The sequence below is a fragment of the Alosa pseudoharengus genome, unplaced genomic scaffold, assembly GCF_046254945.1.
Source record: "Alosa pseudoharengus isolate Yale_2024_CS ecotype anadromous, Long Island Sound unplaced genomic scaffold, YU_APseudo_1.1 YU_APseudo_1.1_scf_14, whole genome shotgun sequence".
NCBI lineage: Eukaryota > Metazoa > Chordata > Actinopteri > Clupeiformes > Clupeidae > Alosa > Alosa pseudoharengus.
In genome coordinates this window covers 7,977,242-7,997,096 of record NW_027468609.1, presented here as the reverse complement: position 1 = coordinate 7,997,096, position 19,855 = coordinate 7,977,242, and the positions used below count along the sequence as shown (strand labels likewise).

The 19,855-nt window shown below is 48.2% G+C and overlaps 1 protein-coding gene across 1 annotated transcript in view; it reads right to left on the bottom strand.

Moving 5' to 3' along the window:
- Nucleotides 1-3,950: 3,950 nt before the first annotated feature.
- Nucleotides 3,951-19,855, bottom strand: part of mbd2 (methyl-CpG binding domain protein 2) — a 37,829-nt gene continuing 21,924 nt past the window's right edge. Inside the window, exons 4-7 of the mRNA XM_076283707.1 lie at nucleotides 13,984-14,074; nucleotides 13,637-13,814; nucleotides 11,096-11,221; nucleotides 3,951-4,503 (exon numbers count right to left, since the gene is read on the bottom strand). Coding sequence (XP_076139822.1) covers nucleotides 11,110-11,221; nucleotides 13,637-13,814; nucleotides 13,984-14,074 — 381 coding nt within the window. The 3' untranslated portion in view covers nucleotides 3,951-4,503; nucleotides 11,096-11,109. The remainder of the gene's footprint in view (nucleotides 4,504-11,095; nucleotides 11,222-13,636; nucleotides 13,815-13,983; nucleotides 14,075-19,855) is intronic.

Below are 19,855 nucleotides of genomic sequence, written 5' to 3'. Positions count from 1 at the left end.
CATTTCATGGTCAGCGGTCAGACAGATAGGACGACACAGCTGTGGAATCCGAACACAAGATGCCCGCATATACCAAGCCCCAATTAGAAAGGCGCATTTGACGCTCCCTCTTAAAGCACGCTCTGGCCTGGGATCTGAAAGGCATTAAAGGCATCTCTGCAAGTCAGTCAGTGCCTCCTCTCTCTCCACGGCAGCACATTGACACAGTCAGCTAGCACGGCAAATCCTTGTCAAAGTCATAAAAAACTAAACGGATTTAAGGGCAAATGAAGTCATTCTAGCTTTTGGGGTTGAATAAAACATCAGAGATGTGGAAGCCGTAATTTGCTCCATTCAAAGTGAAGGGGCTGGCAGCAGGCTGTGGGGGTGGGGGGGCTGAGCTGAACTGTCTGTAACCCTGTTACAAAGCCCATTCTGATGCCTAGTGGGTATGAGCTGACCTTAGCTCTCTACCGTCCGCTCTCAACCTTGGCATGGCATCAACAACACAGCTCAGCCATGGTTAGCGAGTGAGTGAATGAGTGAGTGAGTGGCTGGTGCACCCAACCCACCCCCACCCCCCCCATCCCATGCGTATTTATCACAGTCGATATGCCGGCACCACAGGGGAGCTGCAGAGGCAATTACACTGAAGCGCTGGCCATGGCAGAAGAGCTCTCAGGACACTCTCAGTGGCCGAGTGGTGTGGTGGAGTGGGGGGAAAAAAACATAGAAAAAAGGGACATTTCTACAGGAGGGACAAGGAGCTTCCAGCCTTTGGTCAGCAAAGGTCTCTCAAGTACACCGAGAGAAGAGTGAGAGCCTGGCAATGGAACAAACCTGTATCTGAGGGTCTACTATAGGTTACAGAACGAATAGTTAAGTGGCGCTGTGATCTCAATGGTCATTTTAAAGCCTTATATGCACCTCATATGTGTCCTCTATGCTTCCAGAGGAAATCCCCTTAATGGCCAGAGTGTATACTGTAAGCATGGGTGAACAACAGTAAGGCTGAGATTGCCCTCCTTCTGGCTAGTAGTACTCCACAGTAATTAGAAAGCATGGTCCAACTACGGCCCAGAGAGCTCTCTCTCCCACAGCATGGGCTGAAGAAAATACCCAGGACACCACCGGGATGAATACATTCAATTAGCTATTGATTTCCATCAGTGGAGAGCACTCTGGATACAAACAAACACACTTTCAACACATACACACACACACACACACACACACACACATACAGAGAGAGAGACACACACTGACCTTCAGAACAGTTATACCACCAGGGGAAGAGGAGAGAGGATGGGTTTAGACCCACCCACCCATGGTCTCACTAACCAAAATATATTTTTGCCTTTAAAAAGGGCAGATATATTATAGTGTGGGAGTGAAATAGAGGGAGTGATAGAATATTACTTTAAGTTGTTCATTTGTCTCTGCGATGCATATTCTTTACTCTGTGATTTGTTTAATTACAGAGGAGAGAGATGACTGGGAGATGGAGGCCACAAATCAGATGGATTGCGTGACAAATAATGTTGGGTATTTTGCATTCCAAATGCAATGCTAGTCTGTTAATAGTTTCTCTGAGACGTCAACGAATCTCAGTCATCACCACCATTATTCCTTTAATGTGTGGTTGAATCTGCTTCTGTCAGTGTTATCTGGCAGTAATGTACAATAGGTGCAGATGTATTATACAGAAATCTGTGCACTCTTAACCTTTAACAAAATCACTTAAAAAAACATAACGTGTGAAAATGAACTCCACACTGAAAAGCTGTGCAACTTCCAAATGAGTCTTCACGTGTGTTGAGGTAGCTGGGGTTGTGGTCTGTACCTGGGGTTATTGGCTCTCAACAGATTGCAAACTTATGCTAACAGATTTTAGGGAATGTCCCGAGGCGCCATGTAGCCAAAGTGCTTTGTGGAAGCACCTCGGGACCCCAAATGCACTTTTAACTTAAAAGCCCCCACCACCACCCTCTCTCCCCAAGTCCAAGATTTTATGCAAAGCGTGACCATTATAAGATGCAAATGGGATTCTGTGGACGTTTTGCACGCAGGCGTCTGCCAAGGAAGAGAAAATTTTAATTTCTCATGAACTGATAACAACTTGGCAACGGCGGACCATTAGTGAATGCAAATGACTCTCTGTGGCACAGAGCTGGCGCCACTCGCGACCGTAATGAAACGTTCAGCGCCGACGCGTCTTCACACGAACAACAGGCAACGCGGCACACGTTCATACTCTTACTCTCACCTTGATGTAGAAGTGTTTTTGGATGAAAACAAAATCCTAATCTGGCTAATCACACGTGGAATACTGTGATAGTTCTGTAATCAGTCAAAAGGAACAAATAATGAAAAATGTTAAATGGAAAAAATTGGGTCTACAGAATTCGTTGAATTATTATGGTGGTTTCAGTGACAGTGAATCACTACCAGATTCCTGCCTAAAGGCAGTTATCTCATGTGCACACATACTAACACACATGGGTCAAGGCAGAGATTTACATTAGTCCATTTCCTTTGAATGTGTGTGGGTATAAGATTCTGTATAAGACAGTTCTCATGGGGTCTTCTTCACACTGCTACAGGCATGGCAAAAATAAAGCTTACATTAACATTTGTGTGAATGCCTGAGAATGCCTGTTATTTTTCTTTCTCTGACAAACGCGCGCACACACACACACACACACACACACACACACACGTGTGCCCCTACTGGGCTGAGCACCAGCTTACCTGCATGGGGGCTCACCTGAGCATCTGCACCCCTCCTCACCCGAACAAACACACACGCTTGTTTGGCTGCTCCTGCACTCTGCAGCATGCCTGCATGCCTACCGCGCACATACACACAATCTCACACACACACACACAAACTCGAATGGAACTATATCACTGGACTATGGGGGCGATGTGATGTCTGTTTGGGGCGAGATCTGAAGCAGTTTCTGTGGAGAGTGTACTCTCAAGCTACTGATGTTGATCCAAAGATCTGTGGATTTGGGGCGTGTGTGTGTGTGTGTGTGTGTGTGGTTTATGTGGTCGTGCGTGCTCACACAGTGCCACATGTTGCCATGGGAATATTTGAAAAAGCTCAAGTCAGTGATGTAAACACCATGAGACATGTTTCTTTAGAAGAAACCAACGCCCACACAAACACACGCACACACACAACACATTAGACACAGTAAGTAAAAAACACACTATACATTATACTACACACTGAGTACTACACACTAAATACACACCATATATTATACTACACACCGTGGAGCTGGAGCCACACACACACACACACACACACACACACACACACACACACACACACACAAACACACAAACACAACAAAGACAGACTGACACACATTAGACAACAGTGTGAGGAAAATACACACCATATATTATACTACACACTGTGGAGCTGGAGCCACACACACACACACACACACACACACACACACACACACACACACACACACACACACACACACAAACACAACAAAGACAGACTGACACACATTAGACAACACAGTGAGGAAAATACACACCATATATTATACTACAGACCTTGGAGCCACACACACACACACACACACACACACACACACACTCACACAAAAAAACACAACAAAGACAGACTGAACAAGAAAGCTACAGGGTGGGAAGGGGCTCTCTCACACTGATGTGTATGTGTGTGTGTGTGTGTGTGTGTGCAGTCCAGGCTAGCGGGCTCCGGCTGTGGCAGCAGAACCGAGATGAGAGTTTAATTACAGGAGCTGTGCTCATCTAAGCGCCAAATCCGACCTGGAAGCACTTCCACCACCAGAACCACTCGCGCTTTTGAGAGAAAACTACTTACAAGGCCTCCTAACTGCTTTAAGAAACATACCTTTCAACACCGCCTTGGGCAACCTCCGGCTTTTCCTTGCACATATAAAAACACGGGAAGGCACGTGTGAATATAATCATTTATTTACTCTAAAGTGATGCAAGAAATGTACAAGTATTTTCTCTCAAGGTATAAAATTTTCTTAAATAAGCAGTTTTCCATTTATATTCATGTAAATGCATTAATTATCTATTACAAACCCTGAAAAGAACAAAATCCCTTACAACCAACCGCACCAGACAGAACATGTGGAAGTAAAAACAGTTAGCAATACCAATCCAGCAGATTGCAACCTGACTCGCAAAAGTTCCCAGAAGTTCAAAGAATATTGCTCAAATATTTGCCTCTCTTTATATAATTATTTATTTATATATATATATAAAAGAATATTTAAATTCCAAAAAATATATGACACAAAATAAGCATTGTTCTGAAATTATATATAGATATGTACATCAAAAAACAAAACAAAAAACAATAGACAACGACATAAAAGATTCCAGAAGGCCTTGGCTAAAGCTGTTGGTTAGAGGATGTGACACTGTGCTGGGAAGGAGTCTGGAGGCAGGAACCAGTGACATGGCGTCAGGCGTCCAAAAGACACGGAAGACATCCACTCCCTGTGGACACAGAGACAGAGGTCAGACCATCATCTAGTGAAAGGTGAAAGGTCAACCACTGAAAGGTCATGTGAGTCATTATATTAGATGGCGTGGACAGCCACCCTCCCAGAGGCCCTGCTTCGGTCATTTACATCGTAAGGGATTGTACTCGGATGTCTCTTTGCCGTGGTTATTTATGCAGTCTCCCCTCCACACACACACACACACACACACACACACACACACACACACACACACACACACACACACACACACACACACACACACACACACACACACACACACACTGCTGCTGGCATCCTGTTGAAAAATCTGCATCTGCGCGGACTGCCATCTTCCATTAACACAGAGAGCTGAGCATAAGGCCTCGTGGTCAGATATGGCACACACAAATGCACACATACAGTATGCAATCACGAATCACACACACACACACACACACACACACACACACACACACACACACACACACACACACACACACACAGAGACACAGAGACACACACACACACACAGACACAGAGACACAGAGACACAGAGACACACACACACACACACACACACACACACACACACACACACACAGACACACACAGAGACACACACACACACACACACACACACACGTCTGGAGCTCTTGGTCCCCTCAGAGAGATTCCAGCGGAGGTCAAGCACAGGGGTTAGATGGTGTTAAAGCAGAGGGACAAGACACCAGAATCCCAGATGGGCACCGAGAAAAGCACCAAGAGTGGGAAAGGAAAAGCGACGAGAGGCATCAATACGAGGTTCAAAGGGACCGGGAGGGAGAGCTGGTGGCCTGCAGGAGCCTGTACTTATGTGGGTGTGTGTATGTATGTGCTGGCAAATGAGGGTTTCTCTGAAGAGCCTATCCAGAAAAAAACAGTTGGTGCCTATACAGTATGTATGTAATGAGTGTGTGTGTGCGTGTGTGTGTGTGTGTGTGTGTGAGAGAGAGAGAGAGTGAGAGAAAGAGAGAGAACAGCAGGGGGTCGTGCTCTGAACTCCTCGGGTGAGACATCACAGGGTCTTCCTTAAAAAGTTGAACAAGAGAGAGAGGACGCAGACAGCGCAAACCCAGCCCAAGCAGCACAAAGAAAGAAGAGAGGGAGGGAGTGAGGCCAACACATGAGGGGAGAGAAGGCTGAAGAAAAGCAAGAAGAAACAACATGAGGCTTAAAAAGACGCAACAAAGAGCAGAAGGAATGGAAGTCATGGATGCTCCACCCTCCTCCACCCACAGAGGTGGGGGGGGGGCTCTGGGGGGTAAACTGTCACACACAGGCAGCCTCCACCTTCAGATGCCCTCCCCCCCCACCTCCCTGTGAGGCCCCGGCTCAACAAGCTCCATCAGCCCCTGTGCCCTGCTGCGTAGACACATGCGAGTGGCCCGCCACAAGAGTCTTATGGATCCTGATGCCTCTTTACGCGTCCACCACGTTTATGGGCCCCCTTTTTACTTCCCCTTATCTGCCCCTGATGGAGGATCCTCACTTCCTCTGCGTCTTTGTGCGCCACCTTGCATTTGGCCACGTGCTGAGCGAGAGAGCAAGACAGCGCTCCATGTTTACGAGGAGTGCTCCAGCAAGTGTGCCGTCAAGTCTGAAAATACAAAAAACAAGCAGCTTGGAATGTACTAGCGGGTGGGCCTGGCGGTGCGTTGATGTGCCGTTTATCCAGGAGCCCATTTGCAGATTTAATATGCAAAATGGGTAAATCTGATGGTTGAACACTTTTGAGGAAATATCACTGAAGTGTTCCTGATTTATTCCATTTCAGCACAGTCAAGCTCACATTCTCCAGTGCCATTATAAGGAACTATAAGAAAAAAAAAAAGGATTGGCTGAATTATCTGCATTATAAAGTGCCTTTTAAGTCTACTCGACATATTGTACCACTGACACATTTTAAAGATAAACCCCCACAAACAGCCATCAACACGAGCGAGCGCCCAGCATGCGCAAATTTGTATCTCCATTAGCAGAGGCTTTTCACTTAGACCCCCACTTATGGGGGAGACAAAATAGAAGGACTAATTAGAACAAATGGCCCCCCAGTTCTGCGGTTTGCCCACAACCCTTGGCTTTAATTACACACACTCACAGACACAGCACAGATGAGAAGGGGTGGGGGGGATTACTTAAGGAGCCTAATATTAACACGTTTTATTGCTTAATTTAAATTCCTTCTTTTTAAGAAGCAATAAAAAAGAGTGTTGGGTAAAAACAGAGGACCAACACACACACACACACACACACACTCCTCCTCTTCCCCAAACGCACTCTCCTCTCTGCTGTGTCTGTCACTTGCTCTCATCTCTGCCTCCTCCATCTCCGTGGTGCATGCTCATGCTTTTGCGGAACAGTGCAGTACTAGTCAGGGATGCGTCACTCTTGTACCCCTCGCCGAAGGGTGTAGGGGGGTGCGTGGGGGGGGGGGGCGCAACGTGGCACCTTGTTGAGCTGAAAGGGCACGGTGCCCTCCTGTGGGCAGGGACAACACGGTGGAGCGGTTTGGCGGAGGGCACAGCGGCTCCTCACACAGCGCTCGACAAAAGGCTGAGTCTGAGTGTTCCAAAATCTCTCATTCACTCAGCATTCTATCCCAAGAATTCAGAATGTCTCCATTGGAGGGCTGAATGAAAAGGAATGAGTGCTACTTAGCTATTACCTATGCAGGATGGGGGATGGGGGGTGTCACTCTAGGGTTATCGGAGGAGAGCTCTATTAAAATGTTTCTGAGATCCAGTCAGCGTGGTGCCCTACTGTAGTAGCAGAGGGGGAATGTGTGGCCTCCCGAGACGAGCCTGCAGAGTCACCGATTACAGGCTACCTATAACCCACAGGCTGCTTCTGGAGAACTGCACCGCGGAAGAGGGGCAGAGAGAGAGAGGGAAAGAGAGAGAGGAGAGGGAGAGAGAGAGGGAGAGAGAGAAAGAGAGAGAGGAGAGGGGAGAGACACAGTGGGGAACTGAGAGAAGAAGACAAAGGGAGACAAGCAGAAAGAGAGATATATGGGCTGACACTACATAGAGATTGAGACTGTGTGTGGTGTGTGTGTGCACGTGTGTGTGTGCAATTGTGAGTGTGTGAGTGTGTGTGTACATGTGTGTATGCGCGATTGTGAGTGAGTGTGTGTGTGTGTGTGGGGGGGGGGTGCATGGGGCAGACAGAGGAAACGACAGAAAGAACTACTGCAAGAGATAAAAATGCTGGAGGAGCAGAGAGATCACTAGAGACAGGAGGGAGGGGTCAGAAGGAGGGCTGTGGAGATAAGAGAGAGAGACAGAGAGGGGGAGAGAGAGAGGGGGGGGGAGAAAGAGAGAGAGAGTGAGTGGGAGAGAGAGAGGGTGAGAGAGAGATTCAGACATCCCCTCGGCTACCAGTCTATCTCCTCTCTCTCCTTTGTCTCCTTCTTAAGTACAACCACCATTTAGATCATACAGGACCAAGAACTGTTACTTGCGGCACTCCTGCTAATTAGCATCCTTGCCAATCCAGAACTTGACGACACAGAGCCTCTACACATGTATGAGCGCGCACACACACACACACACACACACACACACACACACACACAGAAAGAGAATGCATTCCTGATGTCTCACACTCATGCTTATCTGTGTTTTTCTGTAAATGGCTGCACTGTCTAATGCTCCATGTCTAAACACATTCTGATTAGTAAGGGCAGGGGCAGCAGGGACCCAGCGTCATCTCAGCCCGCAATTAAGTGATAAAACATTAATATCAGCCCGATTAGCGAGAAATAATAATAAATAATAATCACTTTTCCCCCTCATTTCACCCTTCACAACCAGCCTGACAAACCGCTGACACAGATGGCTCAGAGTCTGCCTGCTTTTGCAAGTATCTGTGTGTGCATGTAAGAGTGTGTGAGAGAGAAAAAGTGTTGAGTGTGTGTGAGCAAGAGAAAAAGTGTGTGTGTCAGAGAGAGAGAGAGAGAGAGAGAGAGAGAGAGAGAGAGAGAGAGAGAGAGAGAGAGAGAGAGAGAGAGAGAGAGAGAGAGAGAGAGAGAGAGAGAGAGAGAGAGAGAGAGAGAGAGAGATAGTGTTTGTGTGTGTATGGGGTTTACATCAAAATTCCGCGCCTGTAACAGCTTGCTGAGGAAGTGTCTGCAGTTGTGTGTGTGTGTGTGTGTGTCTATTCAGAGTGTTTGGTGCAGGGCTTTTGTCTATTGTCTGCTGAATAATCACGTCTCTGCCAGTGAGAGTGACTGCAGTGGGTCTGGAGTTGGCACTGGGTAACTCAGGCTGGGTGGTAACCACCACACATGCTCCAACCAGCACAACATATACACACACACACACACACACACACACACACACACACACACAATAGCATACACAAACTATATATATATATATATATATATATACACATAACAGAATACTGAACATACTGAAATACGTACCGATTGACATTTCACTTGCATAAAAGAAAGGAGACATACACAATATATTCTTCATATATGTATATATTTTTCACATCAGACACATACTCACACACACCCACACTGTGGAGGCCGAGACCTGCCTGCAGCCTTGATTAGCATGTACAGAGGATTAAAAAGTGCAGGTAGGAGATTAGGGAGCTAATCATCTCTCTTCACCTCTCCCTTCCCTCCATTTCACTTCACATGCTTCTCCCTGCCGCATTCTCACAACAGTCTTTTATCAGGCCCTGAGACACCGGCAGCTGGGATTTCCGCCGTGCCTCCTCTCCTTCCTCTGGGATTAGGGTGTGTAAGGGAATGTGTGTGTGTGTGTGTGTGTGTGTGTGTGTGTGTGTTTATATATACGCATGCGTATGTGCATAAAAGGACTGTAAATATTTTGTGTTTGCACAAGACAAAAAGTGAATTGTTTGTGAGTTTGCGTGTGCGTTTGTGAGTGTGTGTGTGTGTGTGTGTGTGTGTGTGTGTCTCTGTGTCTGTGTGTGTGGGAGAGGGGTTTAAATGTGTGAGTTTTAATAAGGCTTTAAGAAGGCATTTAACCCTCACGACAGTAAAAACACCGTTGTGTGCAGTCAGCCAATGAGGACACTCTCCTGGAAAAGAACCCCTTCCCAGCTAAACTGTAGCTGGTCAGCATCCACCCACTAAGCTCATGCTATAACTGAGGCACATGAATCACATGAATGAGTACACCACCCCAACTACAACCAGTGAAATGAGCAGGTCAAAGGTCATTAGAGAGTATGGCCCCTTACAGTGAATATAAACAGCAGACAAATAAAGCATCCAGTTGGCAAGAGAGGTCAAGGAAGGGGCGATGAGGTCCGAATCCTTGTTTAAACGAGAGTTCCCATCCTTCTGACGAGTCTGACTCACACATTCATCTCAGGAGCTGCCCACCCACGGCCCTCTCAATTCATGCAAATGCTATTCACCGCACCGACTCAGGCTCCTTTGGGTTTCAAATGGGACTCTGTGCGTGTGCCGTGTGTGTGTGTGTGTGTGTGTGTGTGTGTGTGTGTGTGTGTGTGTGCGTGTGCCGTGTGTGTGTTGTGCACAGGTTTCTGGCACACCCATCATTGCCAACATATTAAACCCATTAGCAGATAAGACAAGCTACCTAACACACGCATGCAAACACACACACACACACACACACAGGTTGTATTGCTTTAATGCAGCCAAATGCTCGGTAAAAGGGTTTGAATCAGAGTGCTGGTAAGTGTACTTGTCAACACAAAGCGTGCAAGGCTGCAACTTGCAGGCAAGAGTATTTGTGTGCACATCAGTGGTTTTCATCCAGGCAGCATCTGAGCTACACAAAAGGAGATTGAACACCGAGTACACAGGAAGCCACAGGAAGACATACTGTAGGTCTCACGGGAACATTTAGGCCTGGCCATGACCTCAAGTGGCCACCTACGTACACACTAAGCAGCGATGCTTTATCACTACACCGTTTGGAAAAGAAAGGAAAGAAGATGGGGACATCCGGTCATATCTCCATATCCCATCTGAAGTGGCACCAACCATGCCCCACCCCGCCCACCTCCTCTGACTGCCCCCTCCCCAGCTCAGCACTGATGGGGGTCTGGGCCTCGGTGGGAGGGCAGGAAGCAGTGGCTGGGGTAGGATGGGAGATGGCCGGTGGGGTATTAAAGCATTAATTAGGTTTAAAAGATTTATTAGCTGCACATGAAAGGAGGGAGACGAGACGGTGATACTCCTGAGAGGCATCCACCCCCCCCGCGCTGTCACTCACAGATGAGGCCGCACGATTCCATGTCCAGAGTTATTACCATGGCAACCTGACCGCTGCCGGGGTGCAAGGGATGGGTGGGGGAGAGGGAACAGTGGGTAATATGGACCCATATATGAAGCTACAACTCCCACCATCACACAAACACACACACACACACACACTCACACAGACCACTGACTTGAACTAAACAAACAGACACAGAAAGACACACACACACACACACACAGAAAGACACACACACACACACTAATGCATACACATACACACCAATGCATACACATACACACCAATGCATACACCACACCAACACACACACACACACCCCCCGGGCCTCACCTGATGGACTCTTCTCATGCCTTGCTCTTGATGTCCCTGGTGGATTCGGCGGCCCGCGCCAACCCGTCAGCCAGGAGCGCCTCCTCCAGACTCCTGCGGGCCTGATACACCTTCAGCTCCTGCTCCCTGAGAGGGGGAACAGAGGACAGGTGAGCCAGAGAGGAGTGGAGGAAGAGGGAGGAGAAAGAGAAAGGTAAAACAAAGAGGCAGAAATGGTGGGATGGATGAACAACCAAGAGAAAGAGCTCATCTGCACACCTTGGTCTTGGAGACAGATAGGATCTCCAGCGAACAGCTATCTCAGCCTCTAAGCTTTAATTATCAGACACACCTTTATGTCTAAACTGCACACGTGCGCACACGAACGCACGCACGCACGTACGCCCCCCCCCCCCCCCACACACACACACACACACATACAGTGAGACCATCTGCTTGCGTCTCTGCGATTAAGGAAAGTCAAACAAAAACAGAGCAAATTCATCTTCTGCTCATTTCTGGAAGACACAAACATTATAATGAAGACCACTGGCTCCAACGCACGGCTCAGCAAACGCAAACACAGATCGTCCACAAACACCACCACTGCTTTCCTCAAAGACAGGTGAGCCTCGGATGTTTGCGAGGTCCCGATTTTCGCCAAGCAGTCAAACACCCCTTCTTTTAATCAGTGTGTGTCTGTGTGTGTGTGTGAGTGTAGGGGGCTGGAGAATTGGGGAGTGAATGAGCATTGACGTGGAGGGAGGAAGGGAGGACAGTGGGGGGGGGTCACATTGTGCCTGCAGCTCCAGGGCCCCAGCAAAAGACAATTAAACCCAAATCAAAGACAATTAAACTAATGTGAGCTTAATTTGTGTGCCTCCAAAGAGTAGGGAGGCGAATGCTGCGCTAACCATTAGCGCCAATGAGCTATGATGAAAAGGTATTGCTTTAACGCACGGAGAGATGCTGTTCTGACACTCCCGAGCACAAACACACCACACACAGTGCTCTGCTCTCTGCAGGCAGGAGGCTGCTGTGGTGAATGATGAACCAATCTGCATTTGTTTTGAAGCACCAAAGCCAAGCAGGCGTGCAGACACAAAGTCTTGCCCAGACAGGCTCTTTCAGACACTAATAAAAAAAACTGAAACAGGGTATGGGCGTGTGGTGTGGTTTTTAATACAGCTGAGGTGAGCGAGGCTGGAATTACTTTGCTGACTTCTGTCTAAGCTGGGGACTATGGGAGACCCAGCCCTCTATTCAGCATGTGGAACCTTGCATGAAATGACAGGCTGGCCACAGACATCTGTCTCTTTGTGCAGGCATTACCCAGGTGGGTGCTACACATTGCTGCTGGTGGATGAAGTGAGCACCTTACACCCCCCCCCCCCCTTCACTGTTTACCTAGATACAGTATACAAATGACATGTGTTGTTGCTGTTGTCCTTTTCTTCCTGATTAGTTACTAGGCTGGGACCACATTGAAATATCAGTGGCTGACGGTCAATGGCATCACCCTTTGGGACGCTCTGGAAGCTGCTAGAAGGGATCACGTGGAGGGGCTTTGCGATCAGGCTTGGATCAGGAGAGAGTCTAATGGCTTCTTGTCACTCATTTGGGGGCGGGAGAGACTACACTCACTCAGTAAGGAGGGGCAGGGGGGGAGAGAGAACAGAGTTGCTCTGATCCATTTGGCACAACTGTGCTCACAGCGTTCAGATGGACGTGTAGTAGTGAACGGTGGACAATGCTGTGTGTGCAACAGCAGGGTTTTAACGTAAACAGAAATATTATAATGACATATGATAATGATATATGTGCAAAAAACCACAATTACATGCAAAAAGAACAAATACACACACACGCACTAAGACTCAGACAAACATTCTGCGGTGATATCGAGGACATCATTCCTGTGTACATATTGCCATCTAGTGGCTGTGGAAAGAACTGCAGTGCTGAATCACAGACCACATAGACCTTCTCCAACTCAACAATGCCCACCAATAATTAACGACATTCTGAAGCTAATCACTCTAAGGCTCAGTGGGTGACCACAAGTTCATTACTGACATACACAGACACCCCAGATGGACAATCCTGTGTTTCTTAGTTAGGCGTTAGAATGCCAAATGGCTTTGCCATTCACACATGGTCTTAGTGCAAGATAAATCTGTCACCTCTATATTCCAATCCCTCACTATCTATCGCTCTTTTAAATCGGCCACACAGATAAGGACGCTTCGCCCTCAACCCACTTACACATAAACACAAAACCAGGCACACACAAGACTAACACATTAATTATAAATGCTTGCTTGTATCTGTACAAGATGTAAAAGGTTGAGGATATGCAGTAGTATTTACTCTTACCTACAATTTCATAAACAATCATGTTCTTGTTAGACGCATTTCATTGGCTCTGATAAATGTACTCTGAACCTGTAGAATGGCAATAAAGTTGAATCTAATCTAATCTAATACTTTAAACACAGACATAGCCTACACAGCAAGCACACGTAAGTGAAACCGCATGGCCTCACGTGGAGCGGAACGTACCGGATGTCCTCGTCGGTGACGATGAAGGCCTTGCAGAGGGGTTGTGTGGTGTTGAGCCAGATGGCGGGGTTCTTCTCTGCCGCCGTGGACGTCTGGCCTGTGATGGGCGCCGAGCTGGTGTGCAGTGCGCTGGCGATGGCCGTGAGCAGCGTATCGTCCGACGCGTCTGGACCCACGCCTGGAAGACACACACACACACACATACACACACAGACTCGTCATGGGAGGGAGAAACCCTGTCGCGTAGTGTGTACCTCTGAGTGAGTGAGTGTGTGTGTGTGTTTGTGTGTGTGTGTGTGTCTGTCTGTGTGTGTGTGCCCATGTACGCAAGTGAGACCAGCACTTACTTTGTAAACCTTTGGGAAGTTCCATGGTCCGTAGTACTTCTTCTGTGACATCTAACGACCGGAGGCCTTTCAACCGCTTTTCCCAGAAGAGCTGCCAGCATGCATAAAGAACACCAACAACAGAGAGAGAGAGAGAGAGAGAGAGAGAGAGAGATAGAGAGAGAGAGAGAGAGAGAGAGAGAGAGAGAGAGACAGAGACAGCACTCATGAGTTACAACGTTCAGCTGTTCTTCAGATTTACTACAGCAGGTTAATGTGTGAAGCTTCCCCTGCTGTCAATACTATTGTATTTCAATGCTCATATCAAATGGCCCAAGCTCACGCAGCCTTGGGTACAATTCATGCTCATGTGACAAGAGAGGGAGGGAGGGTAATAACAGCAACATAATTGCTACATTTTATCATTGCACAATGCTCAGAGATCAGGCCTGCAAAATGTGAAGCTGGCAGCGCCTTTAAGAGAAACTATGTGTGTGTGTGTGTGTATTTGAATGAGTTTCTGTATGACTGAGTGTGTGCTAGTGTATAAGAATGTGCAGTGGAGAGAGAGCATATCTGGCAGTGTGAGAGTGTGTGTGTGTGTTTTTGAAAGAGTGCCTGTAAATGTGTGTGTGTGTGTGTGTCATACTCCGCGTTCCACTCCTCTGGCTGGCCTGCGCCCCTGGGTACCACTGAGACCTCGGCGCGGCAGAGAGAGATCAGACAGGGCTGCCAGCACGGCCCATTGCCCGTAATGACCGTCTCAGGCCTCCAATTTACCACCAAACCCAGCGCCGTGACTTGCTCGGCATGACTGGGCACAGCCACCCCGCCTCTGCCAGCGAGGGCCCATTGCGGGCCTGACAGAGCTGGCATAGACCGGTTTCAGCTGACCACCGGCCAGACCAGCAGCCCTCCACTCTGCATTTGCTGGTCAAAGATGACCCTACTCGTTTTATCCTAGTTCCACACAGTATAAAAACAGCTTAAAAACTAGCCTGGTCCATTTGACCACCCAGCTACGGCCGCTACACTAATAGTCCATCACTTAGCATTTGCTAGTCAGACCGAAACCTACCTGCCAGATCACCCTACCCAGATCAGTATAGCATAAAAAGCATATCCTAGCATAGCCTTGTCCAAGCTATTACAGTGCAGTGACCACCTACAGGCCAACTGTTTGCTTTAACTTGTATTAATGCTAGCCTTCATATCAAGGGCTTGATATCTGAAATAGGATCTCTTCTAACACATTAAGAGATTTTATGATCTGTTTACCGAACACCACCACTGTGCTGCCAAGCTCTTTGCTAAACACCAGCTCTTGTGAGCTGTTTACGAAACAAAATGATTTGTTTAAGGGCTGTTTACCAAACAGTAGCGGCTGCTGGCGCTGGATTTAGAGGCCGCTCACTGAACACCAGCTGTGTTTTCCAAAGGCTTTTAAGCTGAACACCAACGCTACGTTTGGGCCGATAAAAGCGACAGGCTGCGAAGCGCCAGGGAAACAGCCTGAGATGACTGCGTCCTCCCGCCACCACCACGCACCCAGCCACTCATCGGCCTGGCGCTCAGCTTTGAGAAGGGTGAGAGAGAGAGAGAGAGAGAGAGAGAGAGAGAGAGAGAGAGAGAGAGAGAGAGAAAGGAAAGAAGAAAAACAAAAGCGGAAGGAAAACAAAACATCATGGCAGCTGCCCAAAATCTTTCCCGGGCCGCTCCTCCGACTCGAGGAGAGAAAAGCAATCCCGCGAGGTCGTAGGAGGAGGAGGAGGAGGAGGAGGAGGAGGCATCTTCTCCCGTTCGACACAAATCCGTTTCTCTTTTGTCCGCCCGCTGCCGACGGCCGGGCTCCAATTAGGTGCCATTCAGACGGAGCCGCTGGGCTTGGCGGAGGGCCAGTGGAGAGGGGAAGGCAGCGGGCTGTGGTGGAGGTGGTGGAGGTGGTGGAGGTGGTGGAGGTGGTTGTGGTGGTGGTGGTGGGACTAAACCTTGACAGAACCACTGTAAGGAAAGTATGGGTAAGAGTGTGGGTATGGGTGTGTGTGGGCAGACAGGATGTGTGTGTGTGTGTGTGTGTGTGTGCGTGTGTGTGCGTGTGTGTGTGTGTGTGTGTGTGTGTGGTTGGGTGGGTTGGTGTGTAGGTTGTATGTCTGTGTGCAATGCAATGAGAAATACAAGCTATTAGGTGTGAACACTGACCAAAGCAGAGAAGCTAGCTACCACATTATGCTACAGGTGGGTAACATGGACTGAGGGAGCCAGACAGAATGACTCTAAGGAAAGGATGGGTGTGAGTGCATGCTAGGGGAGTATTCACTGATGGAAAAGAGTAAGTGAGAAAGATGTGTGCTTGTGTGTGTGTATAAGTGAGGGAGAGATCATGTGCACAAGCTGTTGGCTGCAAACAACAAAGCAGAAGTAAACAAGCCCTTCACGGTGACACAACCTTCATAGCATCTCCAGGGATGCCTGACATAACAACCATAACAACATACTACTTGACCTACTTGACCAGAGTGCACATTTCATTACGTCATATCTGTCCATCAAACCACTCAGCTTCCATATTAAGCCATTTCCACTTCAGTTCTTCCAAATAAGATAACTGTAGTATTATATGTGGTAGTATGTGGTATATTTCTAGCCACCCTTACATGTTTTAGCCCAATTATATGGGGTGGCAGAAGGGAAATCATTACAATGCTGTACTGTGTTTTATTAATTCTATTTGATCAAAGATCCTGTTTTAAACCACTGATTTTACACAGTACCCTCAAATACTACTCTATCCTATACCCAAATACTACTCTATTCTATACCCAAATACTAGTCTATTCTATACTACTCTATTCTATACCCAAATACTATTCTATTCTATTCCATTTGATTGAAACGGCTCTAGTTTTTTCACTCATCACAAAACCACCCCCCCCCCCCCATACAACCCACCCACCCCCGGGCCCCCGATCTGAAGTGCAGATCTGAGGCTATCCCCTCTCAGGCCTCCCTACCGACAGTCTCGCCACCTGACGGACAGCAGCGGCCTGCACTTCCAGCCAGAGTGATCCTCCATTAGCGCTCTGAGCCGTAATCCCCTCTAAAGCCAGCCTGGAGCTGGAGCTGGGGCTGGGCCTGGAGCTGGGGCTCTCAGCAGCTCAGACAGGTGCGGGATCACTCTCGGAAGAGGCTCAATGGAGCTACACGTCACCCCCACAAAAAGAAAAAAAAATCAAACGTGGGCTTTTTGGCCCGTTGACACCTGCTGGCTAAACAACATGGAACAAACAGCTCCAAAGTCTTTTCTGGTCTTTTGTTAAGCCTGGACAGAAGGGGTGGACAGGTCACTATGAAAGCTTAGCGTCTCTGCAATCACATGCTTTTCAGAATGCTTTTGGCGTGTGCATGCGTGTGGGTGTGTGTGTGTGTGTGTGTGTGAGTGTGTGTGAGTGTGTGTGTGAGAGAGAGAGAGAGAGAGAGAGAGAGAGAGAGAGAGAGAGAGAGAGAGAGAGAGAGAGAGAGAGAGAGAGCCCAAGCACCTGCAGTCCTAAGACCAACAGTAAGTTCAAAGAGACTTGTCAAACTTGAGAGAAAAGAAACTCACTCGCACAATGGCAGCTGATTGTGGCCGATGACGCAGGTGGATGTGCCATCTCAACAGAGTCATTAGAGAGAGTAATTTCCTTCGCTCTTTCCCTCCGCTTATCAACACATACTGACTCATTACCACTTACAACACAGGAAGCTACACAACTGTGTTGAGTTTCTTCTCATCTGACCGGGCGGTAGAGCCCTTTCTGCAAGCGCACTGTGGCCACTCTGCATGCCTGCTTCCCACCCTCACTGTGGTCACTCTCCTTCCTGCTACCCAGGGTGCCACTGAGAGCTAGCGTCACCAGTCCTGTGGAGCTCTCTGGACCGCTGTCGTACACTCTCAGAGCTCATCTCCCACATCCGTGGCGTCGGAAGAGGCCATTCCCTGCCCCCTCACCCATGACGGACGGTCCATAATGGGCCTCAGGCCTGATCACCGCCGATGATGGCTTCATAGGTCATTTACTGTGGTGATTTTGTGCAAGGCTTGTTTGAGACACACAGAAAGATGTGAAGCTATTCGTGTGTGTGTGTGTGTTTGTATGTGTGTCTTGCACGCGTGCGTGCGTGTGTGTGTGTGTGTGTAGCGCTATCAAGGTAATAACTTCCTCTAGGTTTTTTTGTCAGGCGCAGATGCAGCCTTTTCTCTCCTTCAAAGACAGGCTCAGCCGAGATCATGCTCACTCCCCCAATCCATTCTCTCCCATCATGAACACATCAATCTCAGGTTCCCTTTTTCAATCATCAAAGCCGCATTGAGGGGGGGGGAAATAACTCCTCTGAATGCACCTTGTGCTTTGATGCAGCGGCTGACAGGAGCTGATAAACGTGACGCCTCCATGGGCTCATCTCCCTCTGTGTCATTAGGTGAATGGAGGTAAGAGTGACCAGGGAAGAAGTGAATATAATGGTTGTCTAGTATGGAACCCCACAAGGAACGGACAAGTAAAACCACTAGGCATTAACAAAAAAAGCCAGCATACTTAGACCTAGGATGCCTGCTCACCCCTCTAAAGAACGTGCCACTGCTACAAAGAACGTGCCAAAGAACGTACCCTTCTAAAGAATGTTCCACTGCTTCACGCTCACCCCTCTAAAGAACGTGTCACTGCTTCACTCTCTTCTTCCAGCAGGAGAATATGGAACTCATATCTCGGGTGGTCACTCGCCACAAACACAAAGCTGTGAGGCGACAGTGTGAGCGAAACTCAGCCACTGAGTATTCCTGAGGGCTTTAGCGAGGCATATCAGCTATTAAGCACACTGTCTGTCATCTCCAGAGGCTGTTTCTGTGTGCATGTATGTCTGTGTGTGTGTGTGTGTGTGTGTGTGTGTGTGTGTGTGTGTGTGTGTGCGCGTGTGTGCGCGTGTGTGTGCATGTGTGTGCGTGTGTGTGTGAGACTCAGTGAGATGCATCCTGGGTAATGATGCAGTGGCATGGGATGGAAATGAGCTCAACACTCCGAGGCCTCTGGGAGAGAAAGCGCTGAGTGGGCACAATCAACCAGTGGAGGGAGGACAGAGAGAAAGAGAGAGAGAAAGAGAAAGAGAAAGAGAGAAATGGGGAGAATATTCTCCATTCTTGTGGCTCATTACTCCATCCACTGTACTTACATCCATCCATGTTGAGATGGCTACACACACACATTTAGAACAGCCGTCAGAACAGTAGAATAGTGAGTCCCAACATGACCCTGCTATTCCAAAATCAAGGCACAAAATAAACCAGTTAAAAAAAAAACTCATAATCCACTATACTACAAATACTACAATATTACAATATTACAGCGCTAGGGTAGAGTACCACTAAGATGTGGGGAAAAGAGAGGGGGCACCATGAAGTCAGGACATTTTGTTCTTCCTTATATCTACATAATAGATATAAGGAAGTAATATCTACATTTTGTCCTAATCATTCACTCCCACTTGGAGAGGGTTGTCTCCTCTCCATCTGTGGTGCGGCGTGCTCCTAGAGAGCTTTAAGGCTGCTGGTTCTCTGTCGCCCTCGTGTGGCCGTTGTGAGTGCCTGCAGCTGCAAGGGCAGCGCCGGAGCTTTTTGTTATGCAAAGCTTACGTAACTGGCGAGGGGGTCTCGGTGGCCTTGGGGCAGAGTGCCCTCGCTGGAGCGGTGGCGTACGTGTGCCCGCGTCACCACTGCTGCACCACGCCTGCCTGCTTCTGACTCACACACACACTCACACACACACACACACACACACTCACACACACACACACACACACACACACACACACACACACTCACACACACACACACACACTCACACACACACACACACACACA